The sequence below is a fragment of the Suricata suricatta genome, chromosome 2, assembly GCF_006229205.1.
Source record: "Suricata suricatta isolate VVHF042 chromosome 2, meerkat_22Aug2017_6uvM2_HiC, whole genome shotgun sequence".
Taxonomy (NCBI): Eukaryota; Metazoa; Chordata; class Mammalia; order Carnivora; family Herpestidae; genus Suricata; species Suricata suricatta.
In genome coordinates this window covers 65,112,443-65,135,043 of record NC_043701.1, presented here as the reverse complement: position 1 = coordinate 65,135,043, position 22,601 = coordinate 65,112,443, and the positions used below count along the sequence as shown (strand labels likewise).

General features: G+C 40.6%; 1 protein-coding gene across 1 annotated transcript in view; it reads right to left on the bottom strand.

Annotated features, from left to right (window-relative positions):
• CCDC146 (coiled-coil domain containing 146) overlaps nt 1–22,601 on the bottom strand; it is a 111,421-nt gene that overhangs the window by 22,734 nt on the left and 66,086 nt on the right. Inside the window, exons 3-9 of the mRNA XM_029927881.1 lie at nt 15,824–15,906; nt 12,464–12,673; nt 6,970–7,027; nt 4,920–5,096; nt 2,734–2,807; nt 1,616–1,843; nt 567–753 (exon numbers count right to left, since the gene is read on the bottom strand). Of these exons, the coding sequence (XP_029783741.1) occupies nt 567–753; nt 1,616–1,843; nt 2,734–2,807; nt 4,920–5,096; nt 6,970–7,027; nt 12,464–12,673; nt 15,824–15,906 (1,017 nt within the window). The remainder of the gene's footprint in view (nt 1–566; nt 754–1,615; nt 1,844–2,733; nt 2,808–4,919; nt 5,097–6,969; nt 7,028–12,463; nt 12,674–15,823; nt 15,907–22,601) is intronic.

Genomic DNA, 22,601 nt, shown 5'->3' with positions numbered 1-22,601 from the left:
CACAGAGACAGCAAGAGCAAAACCCTCACTTTGGAGCACGGAGGTAGTGAGAGGGTACTAGCTATCCTGAGCATCCTGACTGGAGTACACCCTTGACACTGTCCAGAAGTAACCAGGTAGCCTGCCACCGGGTTCTGACGGACCCAGACTAGTTGGAGGTGCAGGTTGACTGACCATCTGTGTTTACATACTTTGATCTAGTCCCTGAATATTGCAGTCCACAGTGACACAAGCTGGATATGACTCTTTCAACTGGTAAAGACAGTGAGTGGTCCCCTTGGTCCTACTGTGTCGTGAACCCTTGAGCTCTTCTAGACCCAATAGCCTCACTGCTTCCCCTGGCCCGGCTGATGCTTAATCCAAACAAGATATGTTTCTAACCTTGGGTTAGCAAAAAGAGATCGAAAAACGTAAGACAGAGCCTCTATGATAAGTTTGATGCATTTTAAAATTAGCATTGTGTTTTCCATTTCTTTGTTGGTAGCAAAAACAACTCCTTGAAATATTTTTATTTCGAAAAGACAGCACAGGTCTTGAAAAATCAAAAAGTGGTACGTGGCACCCACCTCTAATAGAAGCCTTTGACGTAATACTTTCATCTGAATGAGTGCATCCCCGGACACTTTGAGGAGTAGCTCCATCTTTTTTAAATTTCGAAAATCTCGTTCTTTTTCTCTTTGCTTGCGAGAAATTTCATCATGGTAGTTCTGCTTGTCAATGAGACAGTTTCGTAAATTGAGATCCAAGATCCCTCTGTCCCAGGAAAAGAGAGAAAATGAAAGTGATTTGTCATGAACTGCCCTTCAAATTTTTCAAGACAGCTTGCTTTGCATATTCATACAGAACTATTCTTATATGAGAATCCAGTTTTAAATAATGCTAAAAGCAACTTCGTTTGTGAGTTGGTATCATTTAGAGTCACAGTCTTACTAAAAAAAAAAAAAAAAAAAAAAAAAAAACCAAGTGGAGGGCACCTTGGTGACTCAGTCGGTTAAGCTTCCAACCCGGCTCAGGTCAGGATCTTGCCATGTGTAAGTTTGAGGCCCGCATTGGGCTCTGTGCTGACAGCTTAGAGCCTGGAGCCTGCTTTGGATTCTGTGTCTCCTTCCCTCTGCCCCTTCCTGACTCACTCTATCTCAAAACAAACATAACAAAAATTTAAAATAGCTCAGCAGAGACAGAGATTCCCAGTTTCCCTGGAATTTTATTTACAAATAAGAATTAGCACCTTCCCAGGGAATTGCATGGACCACAAAATTATTTCCATTAGGAAAAAGTCATGATTACCAGAGAAATACTATTCATATATAGGAAAAATCCCTCAACTATAGCATACTCCAGTGATAACACATTTTGGAGGCACATTTCAAAAACTTACAAAAATATAACACATTGTGTCCTTAAGATTTGGTCATAGGAAATTGAGGGAAATGATGAGTAAAGGATGGGAAAAAAATACCAGGAAATAGTTATTTTTTATTAATGGTAAAAATCTATTAAAAATTCTATAAGCAACTTATTGAGTTAACATAAATCTATTTGAGATTATGCTTTGAATGCTTAAATAGAAATTGAAGACAAGTTTAGATGACAGACACACATAAATATAACTAACCTTTCGGTCAGTGAAGTTGCTTCATTTTCTTTGGTTAATTCCAACAGCTTGACCAATTGGTTATATTCTCGTTCTTTGATTTCTAGTAAGGCTCTTTTGCCTTCAACTTCCTTTATTACATCCCTCTTCTCTTCTATTATGGAATTAATTTTGGTTTCAACTTTCTTTAGCGAGTCATTTAGCTCTTTGAGTTCATATTCCAAGACAGATTTTTTCTTTTCCATGTCTCTGTGGGCAGTACATACATACATGCATATGCGCACGCACACACACACCCACACACACACACACGTTTGCCTTATTTCAAGCCCATGCTGTCTTTACCTATTTTTACCACGTGAAGAGGCAACAGAAGAGCGAGTGGTGAATTCAGAAGTGGGGTGAAGATCACAGATGAGCGGGACTTAGGGGGTGTCTCCACTGAGGGCCAGTGAGGGCAGGAATTCTCATTTCCTCCCCAGTTCCCCACTGCAACACCTCCTGGGATCTACCCTCATCCCGACCAGCCTTCCCGAACTGACCTGCATCTCTCAACCTTGGTGGTGGTGGTGGCAGCAAGGTTTTTAGAACGGTCACTAATGCCTGCTCTTTTTTTTTTCTTCTCACCAGAGCAATCATATGGTTTCTCTAGAAATTTTGCATCTTCATTTATCTTTATTTTTTTGAGTTCCTCTAAACCTTAAGAATTTCCTCCATGATTTCTGCCTCCAAAATTGCTCTGAATGTTTGGGGGTGTTTTCCAGGTGATTAGAGGGCAAAGTGGAGTTACTGTTGTCTGAGCTTTAAGCTTCAGGCTCCATGAAATTCTACACAGTTCCAATAATCTATCTCTTACACAGCTCTGTTAACATCTATATAGAGACTCCATACAGATTCGATTTATAAATTGGAAAGAGAAGATTGCCCCCAAATTAAGACATAAATATATGTTATGAATGATAATAATAGGCTGCCTTCCTTTCTTTTAATGAACTTGATAACACACAACTGAGACAAGGCTAAATGCAGATAGTTCAAAGGTTATAATAGTGATTTGATGAGTTCAGTGGCTAATATTCTCATTTTAGTGCTCACACACTAACTTGGGGGAGGGATTAAAAAATAATACTAAATCATACACTTTTTTGCGTGTTGTTTTTTCTATTTCTTTTCCAATTTGTACAGGAACAGTTTGATGCTGGACCACTTCATCCTAGTAAAGAAAAGGAATGTTACATTGTGTAATTTTAGCCAAGAAGTAGTTAACACAAGAAAATTAAATAGAAAAGAAGTACAGTGTGTAGAATTCTTACTATCTACCCTCTACTGTCCAGGGTGCTTTAATCATTTCATTTAATACTCACAGTGACCTTACAAGATAGTTATGGTTTGTAACCAGTTTCAGGAGGAGGTAGCTGAGTGTAATGAATACTATCTGTTCCCTTTATGGATGTCCACTCATCCTCCCAGGCTCACAGGGGTTGGCTTATGCCTGTTTTCCTCGTCATGGGTTCATCACGGCTCAGCAGATCTGTCTTCTCAAGATATAGGGAGTGCAGGGAAGGGGACAGGCTCTCCGTGACCAATAACGGAGATGTGGTTATACCACAGTCCATACCTGCTGCCTCTGGGTCGAATTCATGGTCTAGAGATCCCCCATGGGGTTAGGGTGAGACCAGCATTTTCCTAAAAACACATTTTGGCCCAGCTCCTTGCCCAACTTCCCAGACTATCCTATCAGATTCCCCTTAGAGACCTTCCTCAATAAATATTTGTCTGAATACTAGAAACTCTGCTTCTAGGGAGCCCTGCCTAAGACTTGTGCTAAGAGAACTTAAATAATTTCCCCAAAGTCACACAGCTAGGAGGCAGTAAGGTCAGGATCAAAAGCTAATTTTGGCTAGTACCACTTTCCACTGTTCCCTGCGGATTCACAGAAGGTTCAGTTTTAGCCTCAAGCCACTTAGGTACATGGCAGGGGTTGTGGAACAGCCCTTCCTGCCCAAGGTCACACTGGACTTTGGTGCCTGAGGTAACAGGTGCATGGAGGTGGAGCACATCACGGCAGTGAAATGTCTTTATCCTGGGGATCTCACTCCGTCCTGGGGCAGGTCCAAATTTTGTAAGCTAAGACTCTAATGATTTGTTGGGGGGCCTCTCCAAGATAAAGAGTAAAAAATTACAAATGTTAAATAGGTACAGGGCCTTAGAAGAGGTTCATGCAAGAAGGGCCTGAAGCTTTAGCTTTGTTAGGTTCCTTATAAATCTATCTCTGCTCAGGTCCTATGTTCCAGGTAGCAGCTGGGCACGTTTTGTTTGATTGCTCTAAGACCCTTAAGGAAGAGAGGTCAACATGAATCTAATTGTCATTTAAGCTGCTGAGTCTCAGATGTTGTTTTTAAACAAACTCTAGGGGTACCTGCGTCCGACTCTTGATTTTGTTCAGGTCATCATCTCACCATTCATGGATCAAGCCCCGCATTAGGCTTTGCACTGACAGAGCCGAGTCAGCGTGGAATTCTGTCTCTCTCCCTCTCTTTCTGCCCCTCCCTCCCTTACACATGCTTTCTTTCTCTCTCAAAAATAAATAAATATTGGGGTTCCTGGGTGGCTCCATCGGTTAAGTGTCTGACTTTGGCTCAGGTTATGATCTCACGGTTGGTGGGTTCTAGCCTCGTGTCGGGCTCTGTGCTGACAGCTCAGAGCCTGGTACCTGCTTCGAATTCTGTGTCTCCCTCTCTCTCTGACCCTCCCGTGCTCATGCTGTCTCTCTCTTTCTCTCTCTCAAAAATAAACAAAACATTAAAAAAATAAAGAAATAAACATTTAAAAATAAAATCATTCTAGGTTATTTAAATTGTTTTTAGAGATATATATATTTTTAAATGAAATTAATTTTAATTATTTCTTAAAACATAAATGCATAAACAAAGCCTTAGTCACTTTGACGGGGAGAAGGAAGCAGCAAAGTGGAATCACAGATAGGATAAAGTTATACAAATATACGGATGAGGTTAGGATATTTGGTTGCTCTTCAAAGAAGTCATTGTGTTTGTGACACCCAATTCTAATGTAGAAAAAAATGCTTGGTGAGGTTTTTTTTTCTAGGTCAGAGCTCCAAATTAGAGGGATCCTATCAAATGCTCTTGAGTCTTTTGTGAATTCCCAGGGCCCAGGTTTGGTTTGATTGGATCATTTGCGATGTTGAACATTTCAGTTTGTGTGATGCTACCCCTCTCTGTCAAACCTGTACAGTTAGTCTTGATAACCATGCATTTTCTGTGCACGCAGGCCCAATGTTTAACTGTTTATGTAAGTAGCACACCTTTAGGTTGACCTGATATTCCAGCAGTTCTTCTAGTTCCTTCTGCTCCTTTAGTAATTGCTTTTGCTTAGATGCCAAATCTTCCCGTAAATTTTTAATTTCTATTTTCTTCTGCATTATTTCCTTACGTAATTCTTCAGTGCTTTCTCTCAATATTCTCATCTTCTTCTCCATTTCCTTAAAAGTCAGAAAAATTATCAGGTTATATAAAGCCTGAGCAAGTCAAGTATCTGTGTACCTAAAAGTCAAACTAAAAATCATTCTCCTCAGCATTTTGATATTTGTTTTGAGCTTCATAAATGATTTCTTACAAAGCTAAACACAATAATGATTTCTGACCACTTCAATCAAGCCGTGACAGTTGTACTTCATGTATTAAACTCTTTACATTAGATTCAAACTCTAATCTAATGTAGATTAGATCCCAACATGGGGCTTGAACTCATAACCCTGAGATGAAGAGTCACATGCTCTTCCAACTGAGCTAATCAGATGCCCCTCTATCTTGTATTTTCAATGTGTCCTTTTTCTGAGTTAATTTTTATTTCATACCCAAAAAGCATGGGTGAAAATTTCCAGCCCATTTTCTAGTAGCTTTGTGATTTGACATCAGGTACAAGCCATCATTGACTATTGGGCTCTGGTACACCTGAATCCCACATGAGAATTAAAGACTAGGGAGTTCATATTTGGAAAACCCAACCTTTGTGCTCCTTCATCCTCCTCTTTCTAACTCATTCATATTTCCCCAAAGGGCCTCTACCCCAGGCTCCTAACACATCTTTGTTCCCTTCCCTGATTATTTGGGGAGTGGTCGACTTATGGGAGGAGAGAAGCCTCATGCTCAGAAAATCTACATATTATTAATGACTGAGTGAATGGATCCATTTAGCCTGTCCTAGGCTTTCTGCATATCTCTGTCCTCCAGTGCTGCTGGGAGAGGATAAAACTGGTGACCCTATGACCTGGAACTAAAATCCAACATGCCTTCTCCCATGACTCTGTGTGGTAAATGATAGTTAATTACTTGTGTAACATACTATACTTATATACAATAATGTATAGGTTATACACTGCATCGTGTATGTACATATTTATATTCATACACACACACATGTAAAAAAAGTAGTATTTTTCTCTATGCTAAAAACAGGTTTCTGTGCCTTGGAATTAAAACACCAACAACATGCTTCTGAAACATAACCATTCAGAGGGGGTAACAGTGCAAAGTGTAATGAATTTCTCTTTACGTTGTATGATAGATCACAAAAAATGTGATCTCACAAAAATGGACTCCAGTTCCTCTTGTTCCTGTAGGCGTTTGTCATTCTTTTCATAAAGAAGTAGAGCCCACCTCTCTACCCCTCGGTTCTAGTCTTCGCCAGGTGATTTGCTTTGACCAACAGCAGAGGCTTGAAAAGTCTCATGCATTGGGGTCTGCCATCCCTGGAGGCTGTTTGTCTCTTTCTTGAGGCTGGAAACCCTTCCGCCACTCTGTGATGAGCTGGTGACATGGGATCTTAGACCAGCAGCCTGCCAACTGGCTGACACATGAATGAAGCCATCTTAGACCACCCAGCCCCAGCCGAACCAGCTCAGACCAGAAAACCTCTGTGAAAAATAAGGAATATTGGCTGTTTTAAGCCACTAAGTTTTGAGGCAGTTTGTTATGCAGGAATAGATCAGTGGTACATCTCCGTTATAAAAATGTCTTATAATAAGCGTAAGATGTTCAAAAAGCTCTGAGGGTAATAGCTGTGCAAAAATAATGTTTTTAAGTTCCAACCACAGAACCCCCTGGTTTTTTTCTAAAAACAAAGCAGATATTGTCCAACTAAACACAGCCTAAATTAGATGCCAAATAGCTAAGCCTATAATAGGCATCACTGTGTTTATTCCAGAAGTTATTCCTTTCAGCATTATCCATAACTAAGACTTTTGTATCTTTCAAATATCCCAGGGTATGGTTGTTGTGATAAACATTAATATTTATCAAAAGGAATATTTGAATCCAGCTGTATTAACAAACTGTAGACTATCCAAGACTTACTCCTGGCTTAGGTATCTTCTCAAATTCCTTTATTATGAGGTTTTTTTCTTCTGTTAGGCTGTAAAACAAAACAAAACAAAACAAAAAACCCAACAAGTTTGACAAAGTACTAACGAGTAAGCTATTTCTGCAGTCATAACTTTCTGTTTTCTCTTAGAATGCCTTCCTGTGTTTGTTTGCCAGGGAACCTGGTGTCCATTCTTTACAATGGCTTCAGTGACTCCCACTTAGGCGCTTCCTCCCAGTCTTCCCGCAACACGGTGTACACCCACCCACTAGAACAGTTATCTTAGCACATTATAGCTACTTGGTAGCCGGCCCTCCCCACCCCCGGACTCTGACTCCTTCCAGGCAGGCTCTGGGTCTTTTCTTTCTTTTTCTACTACTTGCACCAAACCAGTGCGTGCCTGGATTACTGCAATAACGTCCACAGGCTCCATCAAATAAGCAGATCTCACTAGCAAGTAGGTCTGGGAACTTGGGAGTGAAAGATGCATGCACACCAGTGTTTATTCTTATGAATTTTATTTTCAATAATGTAAATTAAGGTTAGTGTACTAAGTATGTGCCACATGGAATTTAATGTAGGTTAGCCATCTGGGACACAAGTTGAAGTTGAACTTTCAGAGTTTTGAATACTTAATGCCTTTGCTGTTAGAGCTTGCATACACATTGGCAATATTTAACTTCCAACCTCCTATTGATCCTACACCTCACCCAGTCTGCCACCAGGGGGTGGTAGTGTGCTGCCATATTTTGGTTGTAAAGGCCACCTTAGTGTCCCTGAGTTGGAAAAATGGTGATTGGAAGCTTTCCCACAAGAGAAGACTCACAGTCTTTCCTTTAAGTAAATATAAAATAATTTTCTTTAAAAAAACATAAGACGACTAGTTCTTCAGGACATTCGAAACTAATTACATTTATATCATGTGTTCTTTATTAAGAAAAACTGACTTTTTTCCTTTAAAAGTATGTATTTTTTAATTTATAAAGAAATCTGTCATTCATAATCCCATCCCATCACAGTTGATCAGTTTCATTTTCCTTGTATCTTTTAATAAAATTCCATAAAATGTGTATATATGATTGAATCCATTTTTACCTAACATGTAATTAAAATAGCTTCCTAACGGCAAAACAGACTTTGTAATTAATAATTAATTTAATAGTTAGTTTCAAGATTTCATTGTGGGTGAATGTAGCATAATAAAATAATCCAAAATATCATCTATCTTTTATTGAATCTATATCAGGTAATTTACATGCATCATTTCTAAACTTTAGAACTTACTACAATAGGTATTGTTATCTTCATTGTACAAGTGAAGAAACTGAGGAGTTAAGCACCTTTTCCACAGTCAAAGCTGAACTGAATTCAAACTTAGAAATAGAGTTCTGACTCCAGGGTGCTTTTTAGTATCCAGCTGCCTGCCTGTGGAACACATTATTATTTAAATATTCCACTATTTTTAGAATTTAGATTGCTTTCAGTTTTTTTTTTACTCTTAAAAGTAATCATGTAATAAATATCCTTGTGCATTATGTCTTTTACCCCCTTCTTCTGGATTCTCCTTTTTGCACGGCATTACTGAGATAAAGAAAAAATACTTTTGTGCCTCTCGACATATATCAACTCCTAACCTTTTAAAGTGACATAAAAATTTAAATCTGTCTGACATTTTCAGCTCTCCTGACTAAGGGGTGCTTCAGTGTCAAAGCTCTATAGGGTTCATTTTTTTTCTGCAGCAAGAGAGTCCTAACTGAAGCCATGTCCTCACAGGACTTGTGAGTGAAGAAAGGAAACCCTGTGTGTGTGGCCACGTGCAAGGGCCATCTTTCACCATCAGTAGTAGAACTAGCGGTGGAAGTTGCAAGAGATAGATTTTTGAACCAGTACAAGCCATAAACAGAAAATCAGGCTGTTCCGAAGTTGGAACGGGCTGCTATGGGAGACTATGCACTCCGGTCAGGTGTTTAAAGAAGGTATTTAAGCACAGACTGGTGATCACTGACCAAAGACTCAGGTGGATTCTAACCTTGTAGTCAGGGATGAGAGCTACTTTCGGAGCCAAGAGTTCTTAAATTCTGACATTTCTCAGAAGTATGTTGGGATCTTGTAAAAACTGCAAATGCTGCCTTGAGTGAGAAGGCTTGGACAGAAATGGGAATCATTGGTTTTAGGGTTGGATTTACCTTTCAATCAAGTTTCTGAGGTCCTTCTCTCTTAGTTATATTTACACCCTGTAAAACCTGTTGTAAGCTTATTCTGCTTTGTGTCTCCACAAGGAGAGCAGGAGAGATTTGAAAAGTGTTCAGGAGTAAAACCTATTCCAGCGGTGAATTTTTCCTTACTACTAATCCTGATGACCTGTGTACCCCGCTGTCCTAGCTAACGCTCTGGAATTCCAGATGCTTTGCTACAATAATCCCTCTGTTCCTTTCTTGCTGGATCTTTTTGTCTCTCGCTTCCAACTTTGCTGTTACTACTGGACTAAGAATGGCAAACGACTACCAAGCCCAGATGACACCACAGGGATGGCAGGGACCAGCTTGGAAGAATAAGTGGTCACTAAGCAGGGTCACATTGGTATAGTCCTGCACATAAGCAGCATGAGTGCCCCCAACTCTCCATGTCTCTGCCTGCGACAGACAGCAATAACTGACTGTGGCCTTGTTTCCGTACTTGGCCAAGACTTGTCAGAATGCATCAGATTTAGCATGAGAGACACAATTCACTTGCTGTCCAAGTCTGAGGAATTATTAGAAAGCAGGGAAGCCCCAAAAGGTAACAAAGTGAAGGTAAGGAAAAGGTTGAAAAGAATATTGGAAAATCTTTTCAGAGACTGTTTTTAGAAAGTTAACGACTTCTATTACTTTCAAAAATAAGTTCTCAGGGTGCCTGGGTGGCTCAGTCAGTTAAGCGTCGGTCCAACTCTTGATTTTGGCTCAGTTCGTGATCTCATGGTTGGTGGGCCTGAGCCCCGAGCCTGGCTCTGCATTGAGAGCCTGGGGCCTGCTTGAGATTCTCAGTCCCTCTCTCTCTGACCCTCCCCCACACGTGTGCATTCTCTCTCTCTCAAAATAAATAAATATACATTAAATTTTTTAAAGTTCTCAGTAGTATTTAATTACTTCATTATTTATTTATATTTATTGAGCTTACTTAAGGTTACATTTTTAAAATATTTATTTATTTTTGAGAGAGAGAGACAGAGAAAGAGAGAACTAGTGAGGGAGGAGCAGAAAGAGACGGAGACACAGAATCTGAAGCAGGGCCTAGGCTTCATGCTGTCAGCACAGAGCCTGATGCAGGGCTCAAACCCATGAACTGTGAGATCATGACCTGAACTGAAGTCAGATGCTCAACCAACTGAGCCACCCAGGTGCTCTGGAGGTTACATATTTTTTCCTAAACTGCATATTCGAGAGGTCAATGAGTATTAATCTCAAAAACAAAGCTATGGTAACAGATTCAATTGTAACTTACCATTAGCATTTATTAAAGAGTTTACATTATGTGAAACCATGAGAAAAGCCGATCAAATTATAGAGTAAAATTTTACTCTCTAGAGCATTTGAACAGTAAATTATTCTTCATAGCTGCCAATGATTCAGAAGTTCCTAAAGATATTGGGGTGGAGGGGTGCTAGTTATTAGGGCTTCTATTATTTAGACACTGAATAAAATGAGTTTGTTGTGCTGATCTGAAAAACATGATCTGTATATTTGAATGAATGGTTTTCTCTCACGGGCTTATTTTCTTCATTTTTAGGTGGGGATGGAAATATCTACTTTTTTGCTAGGGAGAGAGTGTTGAGTGAATTTGTTTTTATAATATTAATATGTATTATGTAATACAATGTAATATGAAATATGTTAAAGTCAGTGATATACACAGCCTATAATTCTTTCCTGGTATTCCTTTTGGAATCACCATTATTTTTATGAAAATAAGTTTGTTAATACTTGAGGTGCTAATACTTGAGATGTGAGGAGGTCTGCTCAAGCTCAAAGTATTATGTGTTGCAAATCCAAAAACAATACACAGTAAACATTTCTGCAAATGTGAGTTCTGAATATTCTTGTTCACTCTAGGTCCCCATGCGTGGTCCCCTCCATACCCCAGGCAACTCAGCGAACAATTTGCCTGTCTATACCTAAAAGGCAAGAGTTCTGGTTGTTGCTGGGTTTTTCCTTGGCAGGAGTACTTGGAAATTTTAAACAACTTAAATATCAACTGACTTATGTTCCCCTTACCCTTTCATGGAAATGTCAAGCATTCTTATTTTCAATACTAATGAACAACCACCAATTGTTTTAATTTCATTATTTTCTCAACTGAAAGAGTGCTTACAGAGCACAGAAATAGCGAGTCTTTCTTTTTCTAGATCTCGCTGTGAGCCTGAAACAAGTTTAGATTGAAAGACAAAAGAGAACTCAGATATTTTTTGCCCTGAATGTAATTCTTCTGATGAAGCTAGCCTTCTTTGGCCCCCAGGCCAAAAGATAGGACCCAGAGAGAAGGTTCAAAACCCAGGGCTTACCGAGTCCTCAGAAAGTCACTGAAATAATTGCTTATCTCTCGGCAGAAACGACTTATATTTTCTCTGTTGGAAATCTGCCGAGATTCTTAAAAACAGCCAGAGGAAAGTTTGTACCTTAAAAGGTAACAAATTCAGGAGTGATTATTTGGCTTTCTCTTCAGTGCCCAGCCACAGCATCCAGCACACCGCAGCACAAAACGTGGACTGTAATCATTTTGAAATTCAATCTAAACAGTGTGATTTGCTGAACAAACTCTTCCACTGACTTGCTACTCCCTCCAGGGAGAAATGTTACAGATTTTGGAAATACTGTTTGCCTTTCTAGCAGTACATTTCTACATTAGCTCACTGAATGGCATCCTCCAGATCTGGATAAGTACCTATGTCTTCCAAAAGGGTATTACTTTCTTGATCCTGAGGGCTAGTTCAGGAGAACAAGGTTGAACATGTGGTCTGTGTTCCTGTATTAGAAAAATAGAGTGAGCCAGATGGGACTCTCTGCTCACACAAGTTTGTCTGCAAAGTGCACGTGGGGCATCCGCCATGCAGCCCTGTGGGCTGGTCCTGCCAAAATGATGGGGCTCCCATCAGGGCCAGAGAGGGCGAGGGTGTGTGCTGAATCTTTGCTCCATGTGGTGTGTTCTTTGGCTGCAGCTTCCAATGCTTATGACTTTCTGGACACAAGGAAACACAGTAGAGCTCTCCTCCTGAGCACGTCTCCCTGGCACCTGAAATTTTTTCTAGAAGCTGTGTAACCTCCTTGTTCGGGGATGGCCCGTTCTAGGCAATCAAGGAAAGAGCTAGGCTTGTGATCATCTTAACATTGCCATCTTATACTCACTGTGCCTCAAGTTCCTTCCTAATTTAGGCTAATTTTTATGACTTTATTTATGTAGAAAGAGCTCTGCTCATGCCTACTTTCAGTGTGCTTGAGAGAATTGAGCACTTACCTATTTAATCTGTACTGGTTATGGAACTCTCTTTCCTTCACTGCATTATATTCATTTTGATACTTGAGAAGTTGTTGTCTCATTTTAGAGACCTCGGTGGTGAAGGCCTCAGGAAAATTATCAGCTTGTTGCAGGTGAATTTGCTGCTGTTGTATTTGCTTAGTGAAACGTTTGGCATCCTGGAGCAGCTGGACCTCTGACTCCTGTGTGCTGGATGCCGTGAAACAGAGATTCAGTTAATGAGAAAGGTGTACTTTTAACACCCATCGTAACTCCCATGGGAATCTAGCAAGGAGAGGAGGGAGCATGTTCAAACAGCTCCTGGTTCCTTCCATTCCTCGGTTCAATTCAATTCAGTAATATGTTTGTACTAAGTATTATACTAGGTATTAGAGGTGGTAGGAGCCCACAGTCTAGCAAGTGGAACAGACGGAATGGAGAGTTGGGGCACCAGCTGACATACTACCGCTGGTGTGTAGACCAAGATGGCGAGCAACACAGAGAAAGCATGGAGTTGGATGGGAATATGGTATTTTTATTTGGCTTTGAAGAATAATCCGGACTTCCCAGACTGGGGCGAAGGGCCGGGGATAGGTAATAAGGAGAAAGGTGGGTCCTCCCTTCCACTGCCCCAGCGATGCTGGCTCTCGTTCCTGAATTCTTTGACCTGACTGTAGGAAATTCTTTTCTTCCTTAACAAAGAAACAACAAAGTTTTCTAGTGACACTTTACCAAGAAACTTGGAAGAAAAATTTTCCTATAAAATTACGGACATGAACTACCTTACAGATTTATGACCCCATCTTTAATGTCTAGCTAGAGTCAACTTGAATGTCACAGTTGAGGGGGCTTTCCTACCTAGGTCTTGTCCCTATATAGGAAAAAGGGTTAAATATCTGGCAAGAAGCAGATTTGAATGGACACAGAAATTGAACTTGGGGAAATCTTCTGAAACTCATTAATCTGTGCTACAAGCTAGTATCAGCTGCAGCCTTCCCAGCAGACTTGATTCATGCCTCCTCAAAACCGAGCTGCCTCACATTAGCTACCTCTCCTGTCTGGACCATTTAAAACCATTTCCAGTTTTAAAGCCAGCAGGCCTCTGTGGTGCAACGCCAGCCAGGATCCCTGCCAGGAGGATTCTTCAGGCTTCTCCTCATTTGCAGAGATGCCCAATGACTTGACAGGGGCTGTCTCAACTGAAGGTACCTGCTCTACCCATTTCCTCTAACATTAATGTGTCATTTGCTCAATAGCATCCAGTGAAACATTTACCGGGATATACTATGTCCCAGGCACTATGATAGTTACCAACACAGCTACAGTGATTACACATCTATTTCTGTTAATGAAAGCTGGAATTATTTCTTACAATTCGGTTTCCTTGCATATTAATATACTTGGTAAATCCAAAGTGGCCTGATCTCTTTAACATGAACTGTGGGACTGTGAAGGTTGTTGGCTTGTGCGGTGGTACTTGATTTACCCCAGAAAGAAGGTGGACAAGGTGGTGAGGGCTCCAGCCAGAACACAAGTGGTAATTCGCCCACATGGACTTGGACTACAGTGTCAGCACAAGGGAACCAAACAACTTTTATAACGTGGTTCCTATGCAAAACTCATTGAGTTTCAGTTCAGCATTTCCAGGCTCTGTGTGCTCTGCCACAGCCTCAGCAGAAGAATGGAGTCGGTGTCTTCATGCCTTTCTCCTCCTCCTCAGGCAGGAGGAATGGGAGAGGGTGGTGGGTGTTTGTAATCACGAGAGAGGGAACTAAAGGGTCAAGAGGAGGTAAGATGCGGGTAGCAGAAGGAAGTAACAGTTTTGCAACATAACCTGGAAGTAGGAAGAAAAAACCAAGGCCATAGCCTTGGTCCTACATGGCTGTCTGTCATGGGGGCCTGGGCAAGGAGGAAGCTGAATCAGCACCCCACAAGGCTCTCTGGGCTGGGCTCTGGATGAGAGGGTGAGAAGTGCTGCAGTAGGACTCATATCAGCAAAGAGCCTTGGAGGGATGTCCTGAGAACTGCATGGATTCCTCCCCCCGCCCCCACACACAAATAAGCATTGTAAAGTATGTTGAAAAAGATTACCCAGACTTTCCATCTAAATCCCCCAAGTTCCTGTGCCTTGAGAACTTTGTGTCTACACTTGGGGGCCAATTGTGGGAAATGATGGGATGAGTGTGAGGAGTTAGCTTGAGGCTGGCACAGAGGAGGAGGAAGAGGAGGAGGAGGAGGAGGAAGAGGAGGAGGAGGACAAGGAGCCAGAGATGGAGGGTTGTTAGGAACCCAGATGGGGTGGAAGTGAAGGGTGCAGAGATGGAACTCTGTTTTCTTGGTGCTTCACTTTTGCCTCATGCTCCCTTCCTCAAAGGAGCCAAATGACTCTGGCCAGGAAAAGAAGTAGGGGTAATGTTTGGAGACTGGGGGACAGGAGGGATGGGGAATAACAGGAGGGAGTTTCTGTATACTGCTGCCTTTCCTTGGCTTTTGATGAAGACACCATGCCAGGATATGAGGCAGGTGGTTATGGCGAAAGGGAAGAACAAGGCTGGGGAGTAGTAAGAAGTAGCAGCAGGACAGGATTTCGCTTCTTTCTTCACTCTTCTTCCCCCTTGATTTCCACTGGCTGATAGCAGGTGCTTAGGAAGCTTTGTGGAGGTGTCCTGTGGAAGCCTGTTTTTCTCACTTGCTGCTGATTGTGACTAGGATAAGGAGAGTAGCCTAGGGTAGGGGGAAGAGGTGAGAAATCGGAAGTTTGAGCAGATGTAGCCTGGGTTGTGCTAGTGTGTTAGGAATAGGTGGGGAGCACAGAACGCTACAGGACTGTCCTGAGTAATGTCAGTGCTCCACCAAATCCCTTTGGCCCACTCTGGGGGTCATCTGTAGCTTTGGTGGACAGTTAGGACCGACAGACATGTGTGCTTCTGCCTGAGACTCTAGCCATAGCAACTTGGCTTCTCAAAGGGCATGCTAGACGTGCTGGGGGCCCCTCTCCCTAGGAGCAATCCTCAATCAACAATGGATGGTAATTAGTGGACAAATATCCCAGTTTTCTTGCTCTTCAGTGGGAAAGTTCCGAGTTGTGCTCTACACGCTCAGAGGGTCCCCGGTGAGAGCGAGCACCAGTTGGCCACAGTGTTAACCTGCAGATTAACACACCCTTGGCTGGATTCCTCCCTTCCCCATCTCACTTCCCCATTCTCCCAACATAATTTCTGGTATCACTTCCCAAACTACTTGAAATCAAATCTTTGCCTCAAGGCTTGCTTTTTCAAGAATAAAAACCAAGTTAGATCCCATCACAAAAAAGAAATATAAATATGATAAAAGATGTCTCCACATCTGCAAATGGCATACCTTATCACGGTATCATGTAGCAAGGTGTACTTGGCTTTTAACTCTGCCATTCTGGTTCCAGGAAGTTTTCCCATAGCATGTAACTAGCAAAGAGAACACAAGGTCATGATTAGGCATCACCCTCCTTATGCTTAAGGCAAAGATAAAGTGGATATATGGATATCTAACAAGAACTTTCCAGTTAACATTAGAGAGGAAACACACCAGGCAGGGTGGTATATTACAAAAACACTTGTTTGGAGAAAATAGTTGTAGTTCTATTCTGCCTCCAGTAAGCTCTCCGTTCCCAGGCAAGGCTCTTACCTCTCTAGACTATCATTTCTTCATCTGTAAATGGAGGGAAGGAATTGGGTTAAATTCTTCCAATTATAAGAAAACATATTTCTAGGCTTAGCAAACAGCCTGAATAATATAGATGTAAATTAAAAACTTATGACAGCCTGTAAGTTTCAAGAACTAATAAATTACTTATTTATTAGTAATAGCTGAGCATGTATTACAAGCAAGTGTTGTATATCAGCTGTTTCAATGTTAAAGATGTTTTGTGAAGTAGGGATTACCTCCATTTTAAAGTTTAGAAAGTTAAGTGATTTGTGTCAAAGTTACAGAGCTAGTTAAAGGCAGTGTCAGGATATACATCCAAGTGGTCCAGCTCTGGGAACCCATGACCACTCCCTTATACCACAGCCTCTCTGCCTCTACTGTTAAAGAAGCATGAGAGTTTATTTGGTACATAAAGTGCTATTATATGTTCCTTTTTCATTTCGGGTAGAAGAATTCTCGGAATTAGATGATAAGTAGTAATGGACATTGTAGCGCAATACCGAACACTGAAGTTTTATCATAATGTTGTGAATATTTGTATTTGGTTTGACTTTACCTGAGCGGCTACTGATGTAGTATCAAAAAATGGAACTAAAGGAAAGATTGGTATTTATCAATGCCTTGTGGTTCTTACCTCCAAAATATTTCCTGAAACATCCATTCCCCTCTCCTCTCCCTGGTCCCTCTAGTCCAAGTGACATCCCATGAGAACGAAACCTCCACTGTCCCCCTCACCTTCCCTGTGTCCACTCAGGGCCCTGTTTGTCTACTTTCAGGGAGAACTTAAAAAAAAAATCACACAAGGTTTTGCTATGCTGGGTGTTCGAAACTCAAGTGAATAGAATTAAAGACCCTGGGTGTGACCCCTGAGGCGCTGTGTGACCCTGCTACCTTCCGGTCTCCTTTTCCAGCCCGCTTCTCAGGCTCTTAGTGCTCTCGCCACCGGCTGCCTTTTATTTCTGTAAATGCACAGGTCTCTTTCCTTCCCTAGAGCCTCTGTGCTGGTCATTCCTTGTTCTCCTTGACTTCACCTCTACTCCTTCTTCATACCTCAGCTTAAATGTCAGTCTATAATCAGGCCTTCTCTCTCTTCTAAATTAAGATAGATACCCACACACACCACTCACCCCAAAAGAATACTGTACTTAGTAGCAGATGACATATTATAATCTGCAGTAATAAATATATGTGACTAAAGAAATGTTCCTTCTCAACTCGTATATAAGCACCGTGAAGACAGGGCCTGGGTTACCTTGTTCCTCACCGAATCCTCAGCCAGCGCAACCCAGGCAAGTGCAGGTGCTTGGCAAACATGTGCTGCGTGAGCGAATGAATAAGTGTGGCTGATCAAATGCAACTGTCTGGGTCTCCACAGTAAGGTTTTATGGTCTCTCTACCCAAATCAGGGAAGAAAAAACGTTCTTAAATGAACTATAAAAACCTCCCTCTTTTGTGAATATGTTTGGGATCTTTTGAGAGGCACCTACAAGCTGGTACCAGCCTTGGGTTCCAATCCTCACAATCCTCATTTTCTACATATGGGTAAATATGTAAACAGGGTTCTTAAAACTTTTAATTTAAATTCCAGTTAGTTAATATTAACTTCAGGTGTACAATGTAGTGATTCGATGCTTCCATACAATACCCTGTGCTCAACCCAAGTGCCCTCCTTAATCCCCATCACCTTTCAAACTTATCCCCTCTGGTGACCATCAGTTTGTTCTCTGTAGTTAAGCGTCTGTTTCTTGGGTTTCCAATCTCTTTTTCCTTTGCTTATTTGTTTTGTTTCTTCAATTCCACATATGAGTGAAATCATATGGTATTTGTCTTTCTCTGGCTGACTTATTTTGCTTAGCATAATAGTTTCTAGCTCCTTCCAGATAGTTGCAAATGGCAAGATTTCCATTGTTTTATGACTGAGTAACATTCCATTGTGTATGTATATGTATGTGTATGTGTGTGTGTATATATGTATATATGTGTGTGTATATATATGGACATTTAGTCTCTTTCCATATTTTGGCTATTAGTAATTTTGTATCCTTTAGGTAAATACCTAGTAGTGCAATTGCTGATCCAGGGTATTTCAATTTTTAACTTTCTGAGGAAGCTCCATCCTGGGTAAACAAGATATTTAAGCCCTTTGAAGAGGTTCTACTTTTCACTGTATCAAATATCTGAAAATGTATTCATATGCCACCTTAAATATAATTTGCATGTAAATTTGTAAGTGTTGAGTTGCTGTTGGTAGGTTGACCTAATGTTACATTTTATAGATATTCAATTAAACACATTTATTTTGGTTCTTCAGTTTTCTTTCTGTATTTTTGAACAAATACATAATTTACTTCAGATCTCAAGCATTTTCATTAGTTCCTAAAAACAGTGTAGGATATAGGTACTGTGTCTTTAAGATCTAATATGTTAAAAAAAAAAAACTTTGCATAGGAGCACTCTTAATGGAGAAAAATTACTGGTAAAAAGTTATTAAAGGGTAAATGTGTGAATGTGTGTTTGCACGTGTATGTGTGTGATATGAAGACCATGTGGGGACCAGCTTGTAATTAGTCAACTGGGTAAGCCATTGGGTAAGGTAATTATGGACTTCTATGTTTAAAAAACAATTATTGGGGGCGCCTGGGTGGCTCAGTCGGTTGGGCCTCCGACTTCAGCTCAGGTCAGATCTCATGTTCGTGGGTTCGAGCCCTGTGTCAGGCTGTGTGCTGACAGCTAGCTCAGAGCCTGGAGCCTGCTTCAGATTCTGTGTCTCCCTCTCTCTCTGCCCCTCCCCCTCTCATGCTCTGTCTCTCTCTGTATCAAGAATAAATAAATAAATAAATAAATAAATATATATATATATATATATATATAGTATTTATAGTTTTGTTTTGAGCTGAAAAGATTTTCCCTCTTACCCACTGCCCTGCATGGTGGAAGCAGAAGTAAATATGACATGGGTCTTGCCCTAGAGTAGCTCACAGTTTGAGAAGATAGACACAGAAGAAATTACATAACACTTACACTATGCTCAGTAGTTTTATTGTTAGTAAACAACTACATTTTAACTACTTTTGGTATTTTGCAATAGTTTCCGTGAAATTACACACCACTTCCAGGGGATGGAACTTCCAGAATGGTCACATGAAGGGCTTTTGAATCCTCTCCCTTAAAGAAACATTAATTAATCTTACCAAAATTCTCTGACACAGCCATTTAAAGTCCCTGAAAACTGATGTCTGGGCATGCAAAAACTTTAGATGTATGTATTTAACAAAATCTGAAACTCGGTAAGAACGGAGAGAGACGGTGGCATATGAACCATGAACTGCCTGTGTGGTGCCTTGGTCCGTGTTGCGGCAGAGCTATTCCACGCAGGCTTGGTGGCCAGTGAAGAGCCCATCTCCCCCACCTTCCTGTTGCTAAAGACCTGTTCAGGAGGTTGGGGCAAGAATGTCTACATCAGAGACATCAGAGACTGAGGTGGAGATACACTTGACAAAATTAGTCCAGCCAAGTTGCTAAACAAATAAACAAATGAACAATAATAACAAAAACATAACAGCAACAAGAAGCCTGGGAAGAGTCAGAAACCAGAGTTGTTACAATGTATTATCTAAAATGTCCAATTATCGACAAAAGATTATGAGTCCCTCAAAGAAATAGGGGGAAAAAGGCAAAAACTCTTTGGGCAGGGGGAGACAGGTGTTGGGGGTAACAAAGACTTCAAAGCAGTTGTTATAAATAGGTCCCAACAATGAAAGGAAGCCATATTTAAAGAATTCAAGGAGACTATAATGATAGTTCGTCAAATAGTGAATATCGATAAAGTAGAAGAATAAGAACTAGTATGTTAAAATGATGTTCTTTGGGTAGTAAGAATGTATGGGTTTTATATATTTATGTTTGTTTTTCTGTATTTTCTAATTTTCCATAACACGTACATATTGCTATTAATAATAAGAGGTTATTAAAACATGCTTGAAAACTATTGCTGTAAACAATAGGGATTCAGAGCAGAATTTCAAACTGAAGTGTGCCGTGATCAGATCCGACTGGCAGATACAGACAGATTCTAGGTCAGACTTCGTGAAAACTCAGCTGTGTTTTCCCTACGTTAACTCTTTTCTAACATACCAGTTAATGGAAGCCTGGTGGTGGGTGGCCAGGGGTATGTGCTGACGGGTTTTATGACCACAGAGAAAGGACAGCTAGAGAGGTTTCCGTTCCTACTTGTTTCTGACATTCTAGAAGCCATATTGCCTTTGACACCTATGAATCTGTGAAGAGAGTTGGCAGGGCAAAACATCTGATATGTCTTTAGTTTCTACATAAATTGGAAAAGGTTAAGTCATAGACGTTTAAAAAGGGGATTGCTAAGCTATCTTTTATTTGGTCTACTCTCCTAAAAACAAATCTCTCTTAAAAAAGAGAAAAAGACCGAACTGTGAAGAACGGATTTTGGCCTTCTTAAAAATAAAATTCATAATCTGGATGTAATACTCCTCAAACAGTGACTTTCTGGGAAAGTGTAAGCTGTTTCCTTAAGCAGGTCTATCTCTGGTTGGAAACTTCAGACTTAATTCTAGTAGATGAAATCCTTCACTTATAAACATGGAAAAAATAGTTGCATTTTCACACTACATGATACAAATAGGCACAGAAAGCAAGTTTGTCATGTTTTAAAAATGCAGGATCTAAGAAATAGAGCATAAGACCCAATTCAAATTGTCAAAGAGTATACATAAGGAATGTCAGTAAGTTCATAAATATGACTGCACAGTAGATACTTGTGTTGTTGAATTGCCTTGTTGGTAATTGAGATTGGAAGGAAACATTTACTCTAGAGCTGAAAGTTTAACAAGAGTTCATGATTCATGGATAGCATGTAATGATATGGAAAAAATTTCAAAAATGGAAATTCTAGGACATTCCAAGGAAAGTAAGAACTTTCACCAAGTGAACTTATCTGGAAGGGAGTCAGCATGAGGAAACAATTAGGTGTTTGTGTGGGTGTCTACAGGGCAACCACAGTGACCATGGTTATTAACCTACTCTATTCTTGTTACCTCTTTGACATTACCTATTGGTTTCATCTTATCCTCATGAATAGTTGGCTTTGGGGGGGGTGGTAGCATAAACGTGAAAGCGTAAATATCCTTACTATCCTTACCTCCCACTCACCCGCTCCCTTTCTCTACTAGAAATAAACAACACCGCCATTTGAAGCTGTTTCCAAATGTATTTGAGCTCTCAACAATGCCTCATCACTCCTTTCGTTTGACTTTCCCCCTTGGTTGTTACATCAAATGTCACCTTTCCCTTAGAGGTAAGTCATTCACCAAACAAAATTAGGCCACCAGAACTCATCATCTACATCAACAGATATATTTATCCATAGTCACACCCACCCTTAACTTCTTCCCCCAAATCTCAAAAATGAAGTCTTCATTTCCTCTTGGTTAGGCAAACCTGTTCATCTGTGTTATACTCTCCTACATCTTCCTAGGCATTAGAGCATCAGTTATACCTCCCTCTCCTCTATAATCTCTATTTCTCCCTCTTAACTGGCTCAGTATAGTATTGTAGTCAAGTACATCACACATGGACTTTGATTTGAATTCCAGTTCTAGTACTTTTTTTTTCTTGTTTAAATTCCAGTATAAGTTCTATTATTTTCAGGTGTACAGTATAGCAACTCGACAATCCTAAATATTACTCAGTGCTCGTTATAAGTGTACTCTTGTTCCCTGATTTCCCCTTTCCCTGCCCACCTCTCCTCTGGTAGCCATCAGTTCTCTTATTTGAGTCTGTGTTTTGGTTTGTCTCTTTTTTGTTTTGTTCAGCTCTATTACTTTTTGACTTTGTAACTTGGAGTAATATTTAATCAAGCTATGCCTCAGTTTTTTTTAGTTTGTAAAAGACCAAAAGACAAGCAGTCCTCATTTCGTAAGTCTGTAGTGAGAACTACATGAATAATTACGTATGAGGTATTTGGCATAGTATCTAGGATACAAATAAGAGCTTAATCAATGGATTGATTATTATCATCATTATTGACATTATCCTCAACCTATGGGTGTCTTTCTCATTTAAAAAACAAACAACACAGGGCACCAGGGTAGCTCAGTCAGTTGAGCCTCAGACTCTTAATTTCAGCTCAGGTCATGAATCCCAGGGTTCTGGGATCCAGCTCCACATTGGGCTCCACACTGAGCATGGATCCTGCTTAAGATTCTCTCTCTGATTCTCTATCCCCCCACCACCTCTTTCCCTTTCCCTATCTGCCTCTCTCTCTCTCAAAAACAAAAACAAAACCCCCAAAACACACACAAACCAGTAAACAAACAAAAAACCCCAATAACACAAAATCTACCCTCAATGCTGTGCCTCTCTCTCCCCCCCCCCCCCCCCTCTCTCTCTCTCTCATTTCAGCTTTCTTCAGGAGTTTCTCCTC